General features: G+C 43.6%; 1 protein-coding gene across 1 annotated transcript in view; it reads right to left on the minus strand.

The window, feature by feature from the left end:
• Positions 1 to 17,273, minus strand: part of FGF14 (fibroblast growth factor 14) — a 729,563-nt gene extending 712,290 nt beyond the window's left edge. Inside the window, exon 1 of the mRNA XM_049867175.1 lies at positions 16,364 to 17,273. Within this exon, the coding sequence (XP_049723132.1) occupies positions 16,364 to 16,571 (208 nt within the window). The 5' untranslated portion in view covers positions 16,572 to 17,273. The remainder of the gene's footprint in view (positions 1 to 16,363) is intronic.
• Between the last annotated feature and the right edge of the window lie 499 nt (positions 17,274 to 17,772).

A 17,772-nucleotide genomic window follows, 5' to 3' on the forward strand; every position in this document is an offset into this window, starting at 1 on the left:
TGGCTTCTAACAAAATATACAACGATATTTAAAAGCATTTATACCAATTATAAATTTAAATAATACAAGGGAAAAGGGTCAAAGATCTGTCTAACGTTAAGACTAATCACAAAAGAAAAAGCATAGTTAGGCAAAAGCTGCTCTCAAGATACAGAAACAATGCTTCCTTCTGCCCTGGGTAAAAAAAATAAGGGGGCAATTCAGAGTGAGCCGAATAATCCTAATATCCTTTCTTCAAGGCTCTCTACAAAAATGTGTTAATGGGCACCAAGGGGACTAAGTACCAAAGTACCAACATATTTGTGCCAGTCCATATTAGAGAGCTTTGACTGTGATTCTGTAGTGGTGGTATCTTTCTACACAGAGTGGTACGTTGTAATTTTTATTCAGAGCTATACGAATGCAACAGCCTTTACTTAATTCCACAGCATTCAGACCTGTAAGTATGGTTCAGCAGTCTATTAACTTTATCCTAATTTTCAAAAAGTTTGATTAAATCACTTGCTCCCTCACACACTGAAATGACAGAATCAGAAGGCTTATGCTGCCAGTCTGATCCTAGCACTGTGTGTCTACTCTTGCTATCACCATCTCAAATGTACCCCTTTCTCTGCCTGAATGTAATTATGCTCATGGCCCTATAGATATTGGTCTTATAAGCTATGATCTCTAATATGGATCATTGCTCTCAGTCAAAGAAATTGCAACTGTTGCTTATAAGGCGTAACCAGTTGCATTTTCGTAAATTGAGTAGCCATTAATAATTTAATCAGTTTCCTTGTCTTAACAAAAGTTATCATCCTTAAAATATCATTTTATAAGTATTGTGGCATTCTTAAGTATTAAGACATCCAGGAGACAGATATTGATCTCATAAAACACAATCCGAATGAAAAGGAACAGAAAAAGAATTCCTTTACAAAAATTGTGCTTTTAGCAAGGTGTTCCTTAATGCATCTCTCCACTAAGCACCGACCACTGGGGGTTACAAGACACGTCATGATCACCACTACAGCCAGAGCAGCATGTCAGAATTCCTGTAGACAAAATGTGGTCCAAGTTGTTGAAAAGCTCCTTGTATCCAAATAGCCTGCAACATTTTTAGTCATTCCCAGTTGTGTTTCACTAGAAAATATTGTAGGCAAGGAAATAAATTGCTGCTAAGAGTACATAAGACCTGTTGCTGTCAAGTCAATCCCAACGCATAGCCACCCTATAGGACAGAGTAGAGCCGCCCCCATACGGTTTCCAAGGCTGTGACTTTTACGGAATCAGACTACCACGTCCTTCTCCCATGGAGCAGCTGGTGGGTTCAAACTGCAGCCAAGCAATTTAACCACTGTACCAGGAGGACTCTCTCAAGAGTAAAGTACTAAAAACAAAGTTGTACACTACTTCACCTTGAAGAATGTATTGAAAGCCATTCTCTCCTTAGCCTAAAAACCACCTAGGCTAGGGAATTCAAACTGGGAAGAGCCCTCGAATTACTTAAGAAAATGTATAATATATGCTCATCTGACTATTAACTACATTAATGTAGCTGCTGGCTACATTTCCTGTCTCACATTCACAACAAAACGTCTATGACTTCAAAAAGGAGATTAAAGCCAGCTTCCCAGGAGCTTCCACCATAACTGCCACGATTACTGACTCACCACAGCTCTCATTTCCACCTTTATTTCATCCTTTCTCCCAAGTTCAGAGGAAGCAGGGCCCTTCCTGGCCCATAATCTCTTGATGTATCCCTTAGATTTATCCTTTCCCAATTGCTGAGCAATTTTTCTCCTGCCCCTATTATGTAGCCGGAGCCATCCTTTCATCCAAGCTCTTGTTTCCTGTCACCAACTGACTGAAGGACATTTTCACTTGATTGATTTCTTATTACAGAATCCCTTCATCCTCCTCGTCACACCCCTCCCCACATTGTTACACCAGTTACACTTTGCAACTGTAATTGAGCAGTGCTCAGTCACGCCCTCCCCTTTTTGTCCTCTAGTTCACTAACTTTTACCGTGTCGCCTAACTCCTCTGCCAGGCTTTCAGACTCCACCAATCTTCTAAAATAGGATTCCATTAACTTTTCCACAAATTCCCAGTTGTGTACCTTTCGCTCTATCCATAAAGAAAAAAAATTCTGGGCTTTGACGTTCACTCATATTACCCCCTTGCCAAAATACACTTATTTCTCTCTCTGCCAAATGAAACGTGCATTCAAGAGTCAGCTCAGGTCACATGTGTCTGAAAAATTTTCCTTTCTTTCATCTTAGATGGGTCTTCTACAGGACTCCAGTTAGCCTTCAGTTGCTCAGAACTCTTTCTCATATATAGTATTCTCTCCACATTTAACTTACAAACTTTCGAGTCAAAGGCTTAATCTTTCACAGAACATCTTAAATCTCTCCCAGGAACTAACATGCATTTATCTATACAGGATTATATAATCTATCTTCTCAAAATCTCAGGATGATTTTTTAGATAATTTCCAAATAACATATTTTTCTAAAGACTAAATATATCACTGGGACAACAAGAGTGCCAGTACCAAGAGAAATGGAAAGAAAGAATTCCTTGGCAAAAATAGATTTAGATGATGACTTCCGTTGGCAGGCAATTTTCCACGGCATTTCTGCATGTCTTATGACAGCTTTTGTCCTGAGCTATCTTTGCATAGTAAACAACCTTGGAATCTAGGGACAGTGTCCCCCTCCAGGTTAGAGGATGGATTTGTTTCCTGATGGGAACAAGAAAAATAATGCCTCCCTGCAGGACAAAGGTTGGGCAGCTTTGCTAAGAAGCCCCTTAAAAGATTAAGGGGTTCCCTAAACTCAGAGTTCCTCAGTTCTGATACAACCCAAACTGTGTTCACAGCATCTACCTGGACCGCTCCAGATCACTCCTGTGAGATTTGGGAGGGGCAAGGGAAACTGACACAGACATGAAGCTCAGGCAGCCTGCTGTACCCTGAGAAATAAATTCCTTTATCTCTGACCCAGGAGTCTCCCTTCTTCTGCCAGCACCTATGATGTGGCAGGCTAACTTATTAGCTTACAAGCTGTGGACCTTAGATCCTTGCTGTTGCTGACAAATTCTAGATATTAACTAAGAGTGAGTCTGCACAATAGGAGTTTCTAGTTTACTAAATACAACAGAAGCTGCCAGACCAAATTTTATACAACATGTAATAAAATGGATGAATCTCGGAAACAGTTCATTGAGTAAAAGAAGACAGACTCAAAGAGTGAGGACTCCATGATTTCACGACAAATGAGGTTCTGTTATAGGCTAAACTGAAGTGAGAGGAATCAGAATGGTGACTGCTTCTTGAAGGGGGCTTGGGTGGGAAACAAATGGAAAGGAGAGGGAACTTTCTGAGATAATGGAAATGTCCTATATCTTGATTGGAGTGGTGGCTACCAGGATGTACACATTTGTCAAAATCCACCAAACTATACAATTAAGAGCTGCACATTTTAAAATATCTAAATTATTGTGTTATTTAATGTATGTATTTATGACCTTAATTAAAAAAAAAAGGATTAAAATTCTAAACATGTTGCAGTCCCTTTTAGTTTCAGGTTATAAGGATTCACAGAAACACTAAGACAAACACTGGTCCCTTTCAGGTACATTCTGTTGAACGTCGTCTTTAGAGAGGCAGCTGGGATATAGAGGTCGAATAGTGTGCACTCTGGAGTAAGGCTGCTTGGGTTTGTCCTCAGCTCTTTCAGTTACTCGCTGGGTACTCTCAAGCGACTCCCATCACTGCCCTAGGCTTGGGCCTCATTATGTTTTAATATGAGCAAAAAAGAAGTCCTTACCCGTGCTTGTAAGCCTTAGGTAACACAGGTAAATACCTAGTACACAGAAAACACTCTCCAATTAGCTGTTATTATGTACTTACAAGCAGAGCAAATGGTGACACAAGATTCGAAATAATTCAGAATATTTCTGTTAAAGCAGAAAAGTATTATGCTTTTAAATATCTGTTAAGTTTAATGTATATCTCACCTGTGGGGAAATTGGGTAGAAAATTTATAATAATAGCCCTAAAACTCATTGAATTATATAATCTAATAAAGCAATAGATCAAAATTATATTTCTTTTAAATGTTAAATTGAAGCCCAGGAAGAAAAAACAAAACAGTTAAATAAGTGCCACAAGGGGTAAATGTCAGAAAGATGTGTCTCATCTACTTTCTAACAGCTGAACTGTATATATACATACATATTTTTTTTTTTGCCTTTTTCCCTCATGCAGTGCATGTAAATGTTGAAAAATCAATAGAATACTAATCCCAACCTTGCATGAAGAGTACATTGATGACAAAATTTTGAAAGACATGGGTAAAGGAAATACATGAAAAGACAAAATCTAGACTATAATGGTACAAATAAAGGGACTGTGTGACAAAAGGGAGTGGATTCTCAGCAATGGAAAAACACATTTCTAAAGCAAAGGGCAGGGAGTCACAACAGAGCCAACCAGACTTCATGGTCTGCATACCAGGCACCCCCCACCTTTAGCATGTATGCCACTGGTTAATATCCCCATACAAAGGCATGTTTCCACAGATGTACCAAAATCACCTCCACACTGTGCTCTTTAAGATTATTCCTGATATTTTTAGAGGAATTATAACTAGGAAACAAACAATATGCAATCATGATGTAAAATTTTTATCCTACGTCACATTTATTGCTGCATCACTAAAAGGTTTCCAATATTTAATATCCACTGCATTAAAAGTTTTTCCAACAAAACCCAACTCCTCCGCAACAAAAAGACAAATAATCCAATTAAAAATGGGCACAGGAAATGAACAGACACTTCACCAAAGAAGACATTCAAGCGGCCAGCAGACACATGAGGAAATGCTCGCGATCACTAGCCATCAGAGACATGTAAATCAAAACCACAATGAGATACCATCTCACCCTGGCATTACTGGTATGAATCTAAAAAACAGAAAATAACTAATGCTGGAGAGGCTTCAGGGAGATCGGAACTTTTATGCACTGCTGGTGGGAATGCAAAATGGTACAACCATTTTGGAAAACGATATGGCACTCCCTTAGAGAGCTAGAAATAGAAATACCATATAATCCAGCAATCCTACTCCTAGGAATATATCCTAGGGAAATAAGAGTCGTCATCTCTGTTCACTGGGGCATTGTTCACAATAGCAAAAAGATGGAAACAACCTAGATGCCCATCAACAGACGAATGGATAAACAAGCTATGCTACACACACGCAATGGAGTATTACACAAAGATAATGAACAATGATGAATCTGTGAAGCATCTCACAACATGGATAAATCTGGAGGGTGTTATCCTTAGTGAAATAAGTCAGTCACAAAAAGACAAATATTGTATGAGGCCACTATTGTAAAAAACTCAGGGAAAGGTTTACACACAAAAAGAAACAATCTTTGATGATTACAAGGGAGGGCAGGGATGGGGATGGAAAAACACTAAATAGACAATAGTTAAGTGGTAATTTTGAAGGGTAAGACAGTACACAATACTGGGAAAGCCAGCACAACTTGTACTAGGCAAGGTCAGGGAAGGCCCATAGACATATCCAAACTCCCTAAGGGACTAAATTGGTGGGTTGAGGCTGTGGGGACCATGGTATCGGTGAATGTCTAGCTCAGTTGGCATAACATAGTTTATAAAGAAAATGTTCTACATTCTACTATGGTGAGTAACATCTGGGGTCTTAAAAGCCTGTGAGCAGCCATCTAAGATACTCCACTGATCTCACCTCTTCGGGAGCAAGGGAGAATAGAAGAAAACTAAAGATACAAGGGAAAGCTTAGTTTAAAGGACTAATAATGCACCACCTCTACCATGGCCTCCACCAGACCGAGTCCAGCACAACCAGATGGTGACTGGGTACCACCACTGACTGCTCTAACAGGGATTACAGTAGAGGGTCCCCTGACAGAGGTGGAGAAAAATGTAGAACAAAATTCTAACTCACAAAAAAAGGCCAGACTTACTGGCCTGACAGAGACTGGAGAAACCCCAAGAGTTTATGGCCCCTGGACATCCTTTTAGCTCAGCAATGAAGTCACTCCTAAGGTTCACAATTCTGCCAAAGATAAGACAGGCCCATAAAACAAAACGAGACTAAAGGGGCACACCAGCCCAGCGGCAAGGACGAGAAGGCAGGAGGGGACAGGAAAGCTGGTAACAGGGAACCCAAGGTTGGGAAGGGAGAGTGTTGACATGTCATGGGGTTGTTAACCAATGTCATAAAACAATGTGTGTACTAACTGTTTAATGAGAAGCTAGCTTGTTCTGTAAGCCTGCATCTAAAATACACTAAAAAATAAAAAGTTTTCCAACATTTCATATTCATTCTTGTACATCTGAGATAAGAATTTTGTGTCACTTAATTGACACGTGAGTCATAACATGTTAATAACGTCAAAGAAAAAATTATTAAGTTAATGAAAAGTATAAATCTCTAGGAAAACAAGTTATGTGATAATGAAGGAAAAGAAAGCGTTTGGATTACTGTTCTCAATTTGCCCCAACAGTAAAAAAGGTTGGGGCAGAATGATGGTGACTGCTGAGTGTTCAATCAGGACACTGACTCAGGCCTCCCCGGAAACAGTGCTCTCTCTTTGCTTAAGAACACAACACCTGGTGTGCAAGAGTAATACAACCAAAGAGGATGAGTTTCAGAGTTTTTAAAAACCTTCAACTAAGGGATATTATTTTTGTTTTAGTCCTTAAGCCTTATTTTCACATTTCCTACTTCTTAAAGTACAATATATACCATGAGCTTCACGCAGGAAGTGAAAAGAGTGAAGATTACAATCCCTCCGGAACTACGCTTTATCTAGGAAGTAGCATTTCAGATGTTACCACACACTTCAGCGATCCACTGTAATTGTGCAGACAACAAAATGTTACAAGGGAAAAGGCGGCATTGTAATTACAACCATTCATTTCTGGTGGAAAAAGCAGGTGCACACACTTACATATGTAAATTCAATAAAGTTCACACTTCCTTCTCTTTTTCTTGCCAGACCTGAATACTTAATCTGAAAACTTGGCTTTTAATTGCATTACTTGACTCCTCAAACTGAATAAAGTATTGTGTACAGAAAAACATCTGCTATTCACCAAGAATTTTGTATAATCATAGAAAGTATTTTTGACTTATCTTTGTTGTAAAGCACTTGTTTCACCCCTAAGGATTTTCAGGTTTGAAGTCAAGAAATTGAACTATTTATTTCAAAGCAACTCTGCTACAACTGCTCATTTTAATCAAGAAAGAGAAACTTGTCAAAGCTTTCTGCTTGCTGTAAAGGCTACCTCAGCCATTCCAATACGAACAATCCAGAGAGAGCGAAATCTGTAACCCATGTTTCAGAGGGTGTGCTACTGACAAGCAGTCAGAATATCGGGTTTAAGAGGAGCTGTCCAAATCAAAAAAAGCTGTTGTCCAAAAATTAAAGACTCTTGCCTCTCCTTCTTCCCAAACTCAAACGGCACTGATTCTACTTCATCTCCAGCCTGTCGCTGCCTAATTTTGGGTCTTCCACTTCTCACCACTTCAGCTGCTTCCGCTACCTTCAGTCTTGCCCCACTCAGAGTTATTTTCCACACTGTAGTCACGCGGTTTTATAAAGGGTGAATCGGATCACGTTTCACAGAACTACACATGATCTGTTCTTCATTATCTTGCAATCCCACCACCTATCACTCCTTACAAACACTCCTCCCTTTTTGCTCTTGTAGTTTTTGGTATCCACCAAACACTTTCACACCCCTCTTCTTTGAAAGCCTGCCCAGTTCTTCCCTACCTGGCTAACTCCTCATCATTCTTCCTAAATCCAAGTTTTATTCCTGAAGAAACCTTTCCATGCCATCTTCTTTGGCCTTATGGCTGCTTTGTCCACCTACAATTCACATTATCAAAAGTGATTCCCTTCTTAGTCTCTCCTGCAAATTCCTTAAAGAAAGAACGCTTCTTCACCCCTGTATTTCCAGCACAATTAGAATACAGTAGCACTTTTTAAGTGTTGATTGAATTAGTAAATCAAAAAGGAGTAACAGGTATAATCACTCAAGAGATTATACTTACTACTCAGCTGAGAAACAGCAAGTGGACCTAAAAAGCAATACTTCATAAATTTCAGAGTTGGAATAGACCCTCAAAATAATCTTTTTCAATGTAATTTTTAAAATGAGATAAAAAAAAAAAAGTTAAAAATATTTAAGTCATTTTGCCCAATGGCCCAAAGATAAAGAAGGAAAAAACAAGCCAGTGTAGGTATTGTGGTTGTAAGGTGTTGTTGTAAGGTGCTGCCGAGTTGGTTCCAACTCATAGCGACCCTGTGTACAACAGAAGGGAACACTGCCTGGTCCTGCACCATCCTCACCATCATTGCTATGTTTGAGCCCACTATTGCAGCCTCTGTGTCAATCGTCTCTTTGAGGGTCTTCCTCTTTTTTCACTCACCCTCAACATAGATGGACAACATATGTATATATGAGAGAGCGACAACAGGAACGGACATCTGGGGGAATGTAAGAGATATAATGGAATGCCATCTGTTTCAGCACCCACCACACAACTCTAAAATGCATGATGGTAGTGTCATCAGCAAAATTCAGTAAAACAAAAAGCGTTCCTTCTTAAAAGACTCAAAGCTGCTACCTGTGCTTGTGTCTACAATTGCGACACCGGATCTTGAAACAATTACTTGCTCCACCGTGGAGTCCTCTCCGCTTCTGTAAAAGGGGCCGGTTGTTCATGATCCCCAAGGTCGCCCTCTACCTGAGGTTCTCAGATTTTAGGGTACAATTTAAACACAGTTAACATTGTTCAGGGCAGACACAGCGGGAAAGGAAAAAGTTCACTGAGAAGCAGGGTTGTTTGGAAAGTTACAAAAACCTAGGATATCAAGGGCAGAAGCTGCTTTGAGATTATTTTAACGAACCCCTTCCCGCGAAAACTGAGCCCCGTGTAATTTCAGCAGCCGGTCCGGTAACTAGCGGACCCGAACCCAGGGCCCAGCTTGGCCCCGTCCCCGGCCACCCAGCTCCTTCTCCCTGCCCGCTCCCTCCTCCTCGATGTCGGCCTGGGTGCCGGGGCTGGCTCCCGGGGGAGTGCCGGGGGGACGGGACCGGAGGAGGTCGCCACCTGCGGGCTGGGACCAAACTCCCTGCACAGCCCCTGGGCTCGGCAGCGCACCGGGGGCGCTCTCTGCGAACCGGGGGACCCCTCACACACCACCCCTGCCAGCGCAGGAGCGGCCGGCTAGCTCCCCCGGGAGCGGAAAGCCCAGCCCCGGGCAGAGCCACAGTCGCGCCCGGCGTCCCCGACCCGCACGCGGAGTCGCTCCCCCGCTACGGCCGCCCCGCCGCCGCCTCTGGCCACCGTGGTTTCCATAGCAACGGCTGCTCAGGCGGCCGGGCCCCTGGAGATTCCTGGGGTCAGAGGTCATCTCTGTGGCAACGGAAACTTCCCGCGCTACGGCGGCTCCGACAGGCCGTTTCCGCCGTAGCGCGTAGCTAGCCCCTGCCGCGCCGGCTGGCGGGTTTCCGTGAGCGCGGCGCCCGTGGCGTCTGGGCACCGTGAGCGGCCGGTCGCAGGCGGAGGAAGCCTGCGCCTCGCCTTCTTGCTCCCCTCCCTTCGGGGCTGAACTAGTTAACGCTCGGAAGCCAGCTTCGATCAGACTGCAAAGGGGCTTGACACTTAGCAGTTGATCGGAGCTGCGGAGCTGGCCGACTAGCGGCTTTGCAGGAGATAAATACAGATAGTCCCGCCTGGAGCCCAGCGCGCCTTTGCCCGAAGCCGCGGACGGTGCCAAACTGGCCGGTCTCTGACCCGAGCTCCGCTCCTCTCAGCTCAGGGCCACAGCGTTCAAGCGTCTCCACCAAAGACAAAGCTAAATATCTCCGTGGGATGGGTGGAAGTGCAGGAAGCGACGAAGTTCCAACGCTACTGCTAAAAAAACCGCGAAAGAAAACGTTACAGAGGGCCGGTCGCACCTCCTTTCTAAGCAACTGGTCCTCGTGGCTGTTTAAGGACATCCCGCAAGAAAGAGGCCCCGTTACCGTCTTCGGAGAGAGAAGGAAGTTCAAAAAAGCGAAGTTCAAAAAATTCACTCAACTTAATGCTAAGCGTACCCCTCTTTGAAAGGAAGAAAATTAAAGTTTAGAAAAAAATATCAAGAGGGCCCTGGCAGATGGGACACTAAATGGCGCCCTGACGTTTGCTGTTTAGAGGCTGAGAGTGGCAGAAGGGAGAATGCGAGAGTGCGATTGGTTCTTAAGCTTGTTTTTTGTTTTTAAAAAAGGCCTCAGTCTGAGGAATAGAGGACAGGCCTCAAGTTTTAAGATTTAGAATGTGAATGTATTACAAAACGTGGGCCAAAGGCATGTTCGCAAAGCATGTTTCAGGGTGCCCTGTTACGGCAAATGAAGAGCAAAAAGTTGAAGCCACTAGCAGCTTTTTTAACTTCTTCCTTTTTTTTTTTTTATCATTTAAAACCAAAATATCGGTTGACGTTATTGGAAAAGAGAAAGCATTAAACAAAAAACAAACTTTTACTGCGAGCTATAGTCCCACAGTTAACAATTTCCCAGAGAAACCTGTTTTCCCCTAGTAATCCCTTTGATGAAAATATATTGGACATCTAGTAGTATGTGGGGAGTATGTGTCATAACCAGAGTTTTTGTCACGGCACAATAATAAAGGCTATTGTGCCCAACAATCATTAGATGACTTTCTTAGATGATGTTGGTAGATTAGACAACCAAAAACTTAACTTCGATATTAAAAATAAAATGTGTTATGTCTCCTTTTTGCCTTCATGTTTAGGAAGGCCTAAGGAATTCTTCCTTCCTTTCATCCTACCTTTTACATTCTGACCAAAGCAGAAAATTAGTTTGTAGCAACTAGAGAAATATAAAGGAAAAACAGGACATTGATGGTCCTTTGGAATCACAAAAGCAAATACACTAGTGCATCTTTACAGATGTATGGAGGAACTGGGAAGTCTACCTCAGAAAATTCCCTGCTCTTCAGTGCCCAGGTTCAACCCATACAGCTAAACCTGGTACCTGGTACACACACTAAAACACAAACCAGCTCCACTGAAACTCCCGCGATGGGCGGGTGGCTGTGTCAACAGATATTTCTCTCGCCCACAGTCCCTTCCGGAGGTAGTACTACCTCGGCCTCAAAGGTTTTACTCAGATTATGGGCACGGTACAATGATTCATTCAAAACTTAATAGAGGAGCTTCAAATGTCCCAACTGTTTCCCCTTAAGGCAGAAGAAACTATTTTGAATAAATGCTTCCATTTTGAAACATCAGCATGGTATTTATAGAAAGCTTGAGTCAATTTGAGTGAGGTATGATGCCAAAATGTGCAAAAGAGCAAAAACATTGGTTGTTGTCCCTGTTACCATATGTATAAAAACACTTCCCAAAAGTTTCCAATGTTTGTGTGGCTGAAACATGGAAGACTTGGTTAGAACATTTTTAAAGGAAAGGTTCGGTGTGGAAAATATGAAGTATGGTATAGAATTTTAACACTTTCTGAAAGCAGTGCATCATTTGAAAGGATATTCTTAGTTATCAATGTTGTCTAAGATGAGAACAGGCTGGATATGGGTACCGCCAAAGTCGTCTTCACTGGTAAAACTTAGATTACCATGCATTGAACCTCACACTTGTTCACTTGAATATAAACTTCAAAAAAGAAAAATCCATTCTCCCAGCAAGTAAGTACTTGGAAGCCTATCTAAAATGCTATCCTGCGGTTCATGGTATGGTACTACTCTATAAGAGTCATTTTGCTGATTCAGTAACTACAGCTTCTTGGGTGAAGTCCAGGGCCAACTCATATTACATTGAATCCCATTCTAAAGCCAAGCATGTAAGAAAGAGGAGAACCTTACACCTGTTTGTGCACCAGCCATGAGTCTGAATTTGATGCTTTATTTGATAGATACTCAGTGTTTAGAAATGCAGAAATTGGGGCTCATTTGTGGCTCACCCAGCTCTACAGGAAACCAGGATGAGTCGGCAGGCTGACAAGGAGAAGGAATAAAAAATGCTTACTCTTTATTCTTCCCCCTTTCCCTATTTTCTTGTGTAAAAATACGCCATGGCAGCCTTATATAAAGTAAGTAGCTAAAAAAAACATATTTAAATGAGTAAAAGCAGCATACTTGGTGTTTTGGGCACATGAAAGAGCTTAGTGAAAGGCACCAAAACAAGTAGGATATAAGAAAGTGACAGCGGGCTCTACCAGCCTCTGCTTGTTCCATCTCAAAGTTACATGGCAGAGAGGGAGACTGAGTTCAGAAAATGAAACACTCAGGTCAACAAGTTTGTGGGATTTTCTAAACGTGCTCTTCAGAACTAGGTCTAGGGTTTCTGCTTCCTACCCTCCTTGCCACTGACACCATTACTCAATAAAACTCTCCTAGATTACAACTTGTATTAAAATCCATGCTTTTCAAAATCCTATCAAACCATGGAGTTTGGAGGTGTCATGTATGGTTGAATAGATGCATACATTTGGGAGTCTGTGGCTTCCTTTGCTTATTGTACATTATGTATCGGAAAAGATATTAATGGCATGACCTTAGTACTTTAATGTGAACTTTCTTCAACCACATTTCTTTCCTTAGCACCCTTTGCTCAAAGTTCAGTGACCTAGATTATTTCCCAAACTGAGCTGTTACACACAGTGGTCAGTCCAAACTATCATTACTGGTTTTAAAAAACATAGCAAGCCCTCCGCCAGGCAAAATAAATGCCTTGACTTAGTATTCCCTATTTAATGATTTGCCTAAAATACAGTCACCTTGTATGACTTATGCGGTGAAATTTGAAGCAGGTAACATTTATTCTAAATGCATAGCTACTGCTCCGCTAGCAAAGCAGGGAAAAGTAGGACATTTAATTATGGGTGTGTGTGTGTGTGTGTGTGTGTGTGTGTGTATTCTCTGGTAATAATTGTAACTGAGTTATCAGAAGTTTTTATGAAGATAGCAAATTTACTTTACATCCAGTGATTTTTAAGCTATTGCAATTTACTTTAAAAAGTATATATTGTGCAAATATATTCTTCAAGGTCTTTTCTAGTTAAACTACGTAAAAAACAACTACAAAAAAAAAACCAAATTAACACCTCTTAAGTGGTTTGGAGTTAATTAATAACTTTTGGATGGATGAATAATTTTGCCCTTAAATTCATGACTCTGTTACTTGATTTTTTCATACCAACATGATTATATAGCAGTGCTCTGAAGTTCCTCCCAGGAACCTTGGTCCAAACCACCCATACTTATCCATAATGTAAAGAATTGGGATTAACTGGTAAATTATCCCATAACTTTCAAAGATCGGGGAGAAAAATTAATCTAGCATTTATCGCTGAAATAGTAAGTTGTTTTACATCGAGTTCATGATCACAGTAGTGGTACTTGGCAGTATTCTACCAACTCGCAGTTGGAAACCAGTTAATTGTCACCTTTTTAGACTTATGATAGCATAATAGGTAGCAGTCAATCTGTTCTTTTTGGTTTTAACAGTTAAGAGGAGTTTGGTCTTTGTTGTGTTTTAATTACCCAATCAATTACTGTCTTAGTTGTACTGCTATCTTGGGATCAAAAACCTGCAAACGATTCTAGGTTTCATTTTAATAGGAAAAGGGGAACGGATCTCATCAAGTACAATGCTGAAAGGGGATGGCTAGGTATGGGTTTGATTCAAGCTTGGGAGGCAAAAACGTTTAGAAGGTGAGATAAATTGCCTGACACATTAATGTCCCATTTAAGAAATAGTTACTAAATGTCCCAACTCTCAAGTTAGAATTCTAATCTCTGGCACTCTAAGGCTACACCATTGTATTAGGAAGAGTTGGTGATGTTGTTAGACACACTTTGAATTAACCCATCAATTCACACCCAAGTCCTTTAGTACCCATAAGCTGCAAAATAAATTGCTCTGAGAATAGTTTGTCATTTGTTTGACACCTTCCAAAACGACTTGGAAAAAAAAGAAATCTGCTTTCTTCCAGAGAGATGAAAGTGGGTGGGGTGGGGGAGGTGTAATAAAAAGATCTTGGATCATGTGTAGGGGGAAATTAATGTTTCCAGCAAAACTGTTTACAAAGAAAGAAAGAAAGAAAGCCATAAAGACCAGCAAAAAAACTCACTGTTGTGTGCTGAATTATTTCTCACTCTCCAGGACTATGGAAGGACTGACCTCAAGGTCCCTAGACAAATGGCCAAGCGTAAAAAAAAAAAAAAGTGTTTTTCACAGTATTTCTTTCTCTGAATGAGCTAGATCTCTTCACAGAAAGACTCAAGAAGACTTCCAAAACCAGTATTTCTGTCCTGGGAAGGAGTTACCCCTCCCTTGCAACTGCAACCCCACTTCAGGGAATCTTGAATAAAGGGTCCTCACAGTAAGTTGTAGGATGGCGTTATAGATGGACACCGGGTTTTTATGACCAGCCATCAGCAAGTGCTAGGTCTGATGCCAGGCGTTGGGGTACACCTCACAGCTACACTAGAAATGTGAACGGTAAGGCGGTAACATTGCTCTCTCCTTGAGTAATTCTTAGGCTGAGGGTATCATTTCAGAGTTGCTAATCGCTGACAGTTAAGAAAGAGAAGGGTAAAAGGACAGGGTGCTGGGAAGGAGGAGGGAACAGAGAAGGATGGCTAGGAAGGCGGTGGAGAGGAAAGCTAGACACAAAGGAGAATTCCAGGGCAGAGGCCAAGAGCCCACTGCAGCACGGGGCCCGCGGGCGGCAGAGGCTGCTTCCAGCTCCGGCCGTTGCCAGGCGTCCTCCGCCCGAGCCGGCGAGCTTCGGTCCTTTTGGACGGTCCAACAACTCACAGTTTCCCTTTTGCTGCAGAAGCGGTGGCCGCAAAGGGTGCCCAGGCTTCACACCGCCGCCTGCACCCCGGCCCCCTACACCTCCTCCTCTCCCTCCCGCTGCACCCCGAGGCGGCAGCCCCCACCCAGCGCACCACCGAGCTACGTGGCATTTGCGAGACTCGGAGGATGGGAGGCAGCAGCCACTTGCTGCCCAGTCGCTGGGGCTCCGGGTGCCAGGCGGCCCCGGCTGGGCTCCGGGTGTCAGGGAGCCAGCGGAGAGCTATGATCTACTACACCGCAGTGCCAGCGTCAGGAGCCTCCAGCGCCCGGGCCGCCACTGCAGGACGGCCGCCCGACCGTCCCCTCCCCCAGTACAGCCCCAAACCCCAGCGCTCGGCCCCAGGTCCTCCCCACCCTGGACGCAGCCGGGGGGGCGCCACACGCCGCCCGCTGCCAGTGCGTGCCGGTTCCGGGAAGGCTGCGCCCAGCTCCTCGCCGGCGCCGCCGCCGCCACCACGCAGTCCTCCCGCCTCCCCTCCCCCGGCTTGCTCTCCCACCGCTACGCGGCCGCCCCCAAACGCTTCAGACTGCGATACAGGAAAGTGAGCCCCTGGGATCCGACTCCCCGAATCACCTGTATTTGCATTTCTTATGTAATGTACTCCAAGTTTCCCCTTTGGAGCCCTTTGGAATCGGGGCGCATGATCACCCGCACCCTAAAGCAAGGACTCCCGGGCCCGGAGGCACAGTTTTGATACTGCTTTTTAAAAGGAAAATTTAAATTACACATATTAGAGGGGCTGGACTTGTCTACCCGGTCTGGGTTTCCCTCCGGGCACAAACCCTGCTCCAGTATTCCCAGTAGCAGGACGTGTCAGGGGCAGACCCGGGGAATGAGTTAATACTTGGGCACAGAGAGCCAGACGGGGGAGGGAGGCGGGGGCTGACGGAGGAGCGGGGACACGAGGGAGGGGGCCTCTTTTACTTTGGTAAAGGTGATCGGGGTGGCGAATATTGTGCAAGCTAGCCAGAAAGTCTAGAGCAGATTCCCAGCACCGAGCTATGTCTCCGAACCTGCAGCAGAAGTCAGGAAAACTCCGGTTCTTCTTCCTGCCAACTACCAAAAGCTTCGGCTGTCTGGGGCAGAAACCTTAAGCCATAGCCCTTGAATATTCCACCGAACATAGGCAACCAAATACATTAAAAAAAAAAAAGAAAGAAAGAAAGAAAAGAAAAAGTTTCCTCCTCCCTCCTAGTGATGGATTGTGTCACAGCCAAGAGATGCTGATAATGGTTTTCGGGTTCACAGACGCCCATCCAGCTGTAACTTGATTATTCATGCAACAGCTCTATATGCAACACGGTCCTGGTTCCATTTATGTTTCCCCTGCCTGCCTGCCTGCATAGCAGAACTGCAGAGCTAGCTCCATGAGCAACAGACAGGTTATAATGAGGAAAAACATAACATGAGGCATGTTTTGCTTACCAGTTGGGTTCTTGTTTTTCTTAAGACTCTTGCCACAAAGACACTGCAGCATATGCGTTCCTTTGCTGAAAATGTTCCAAAGAAACCACATGGATTTGGGCGAAAAGCAATCCAGCAGCTTAGACACCCTGAGAAAGAAGAGATCCTTGTGGTTGCATAATAATAATTTGAAATCAGTTCTCCTGAAGAGGGGCGCCGGTTTTACCATAGGAAAAACGGTAATATTCCGGATCTTCTCCCAGTTTTCTCCCCTCACGTGGTATATTTCTTTGAGACTTCTCAGTGATTGTTTTTTTTCGGCCAGGGTGAATGACTTATCCCCCTTGATCACCACTGGATTATTACCGAAGGGTTGGAAAAAAAATCCTTTTTCAGCATGAAGCCAAACAAAAAAGCAAAGAAATCCCAACTGAGGCCAAAACTAATCAGAGAGAACAGTAATGCACAAAAGATCCCCAAAGAGACAACCATAGCCTTTTACTTGGTCGCTGTGAGGATGGGTCCATCTGCAGAAGCCAAAGCAGGACTCATCTTACTGAGAGAAGGCTGCCATTGTGTAGTCCCTAGGAGAGAAGGAAAAAGAAAAAAAGGAGGGGGGAATAAAAGAAAAGAAAAAAGAAAGGGAGAAAGAAAAAAGAAAGAAAAAAAGGGGGGGGGAAGAAAAGCCACCACACACACACACACCAATACCACCTCGGAGACTGAGTCTGACAGCCGAAGACAGAGCCTCCTTTCTCCAAGTGTCGTTTTTTTTTTTTTTTTAATAATCAATCTCCAGTGATGAGTAGGATCGGATTGAACCTGCAGTTCTCAATCCCCACGAAGAAAAGAGGCCAGTCTGGGTGCCCCCTCCCCTTGTTAAGCGGGTAGCAGGCTGGCAGAGAGCGCCACAGACCCCCTTCCTCCTTCCTCTCCCTCGGCCGCTTTCCACCACCGGTGAGCACGAGGAAAATCCCCCTCCGGATCTCGCCAGCCTCGGCTGTGAGTTACAGGCATTAGAGGGAGGAGGAGGAGGAGTTGAAGTTTGCATTGAAAAGACTGGCTTTCCATGACGTAGCCACGTGCTTTCAGACCCGTCACCAGTGAGATGCTCCAACCAGCCCGGGGAGGGCAGCGTCACTGCAGTCTCTGTGCTCCGGGCCTCTCAGGCTCCCCACCCGCCAGCACCCAGCCCAGCCCCAGCGCTCGACCCTCTCCCCTCTTCTGCCAAGCCCGGATCTGCCCGCCGTTTCCTCTTGGAGCCAAACTAACAGAGCCTTCTGCTGAGGCTTTAGAAAGAAAAATTAACAACTATAATCAGTAAACCTTAGAAAATGAATGTTTGGGGGAAAAGAAAGAGAAGCTGGAGTGTAACACCACTCCACATGGCCAAAATTAATTCCACCTTTACATTCTCAAAAGCACCTCGG

Source organism: Elephas maximus, chromosome 23 (assembly GCF_024166365.1).
Source record: "Elephas maximus indicus isolate mEleMax1 chromosome 23, mEleMax1 primary haplotype, whole genome shotgun sequence".
NCBI lineage: Eukaryota > Metazoa > Chordata > Mammalia > Proboscidea > Elephantidae > Elephas > Elephas maximus.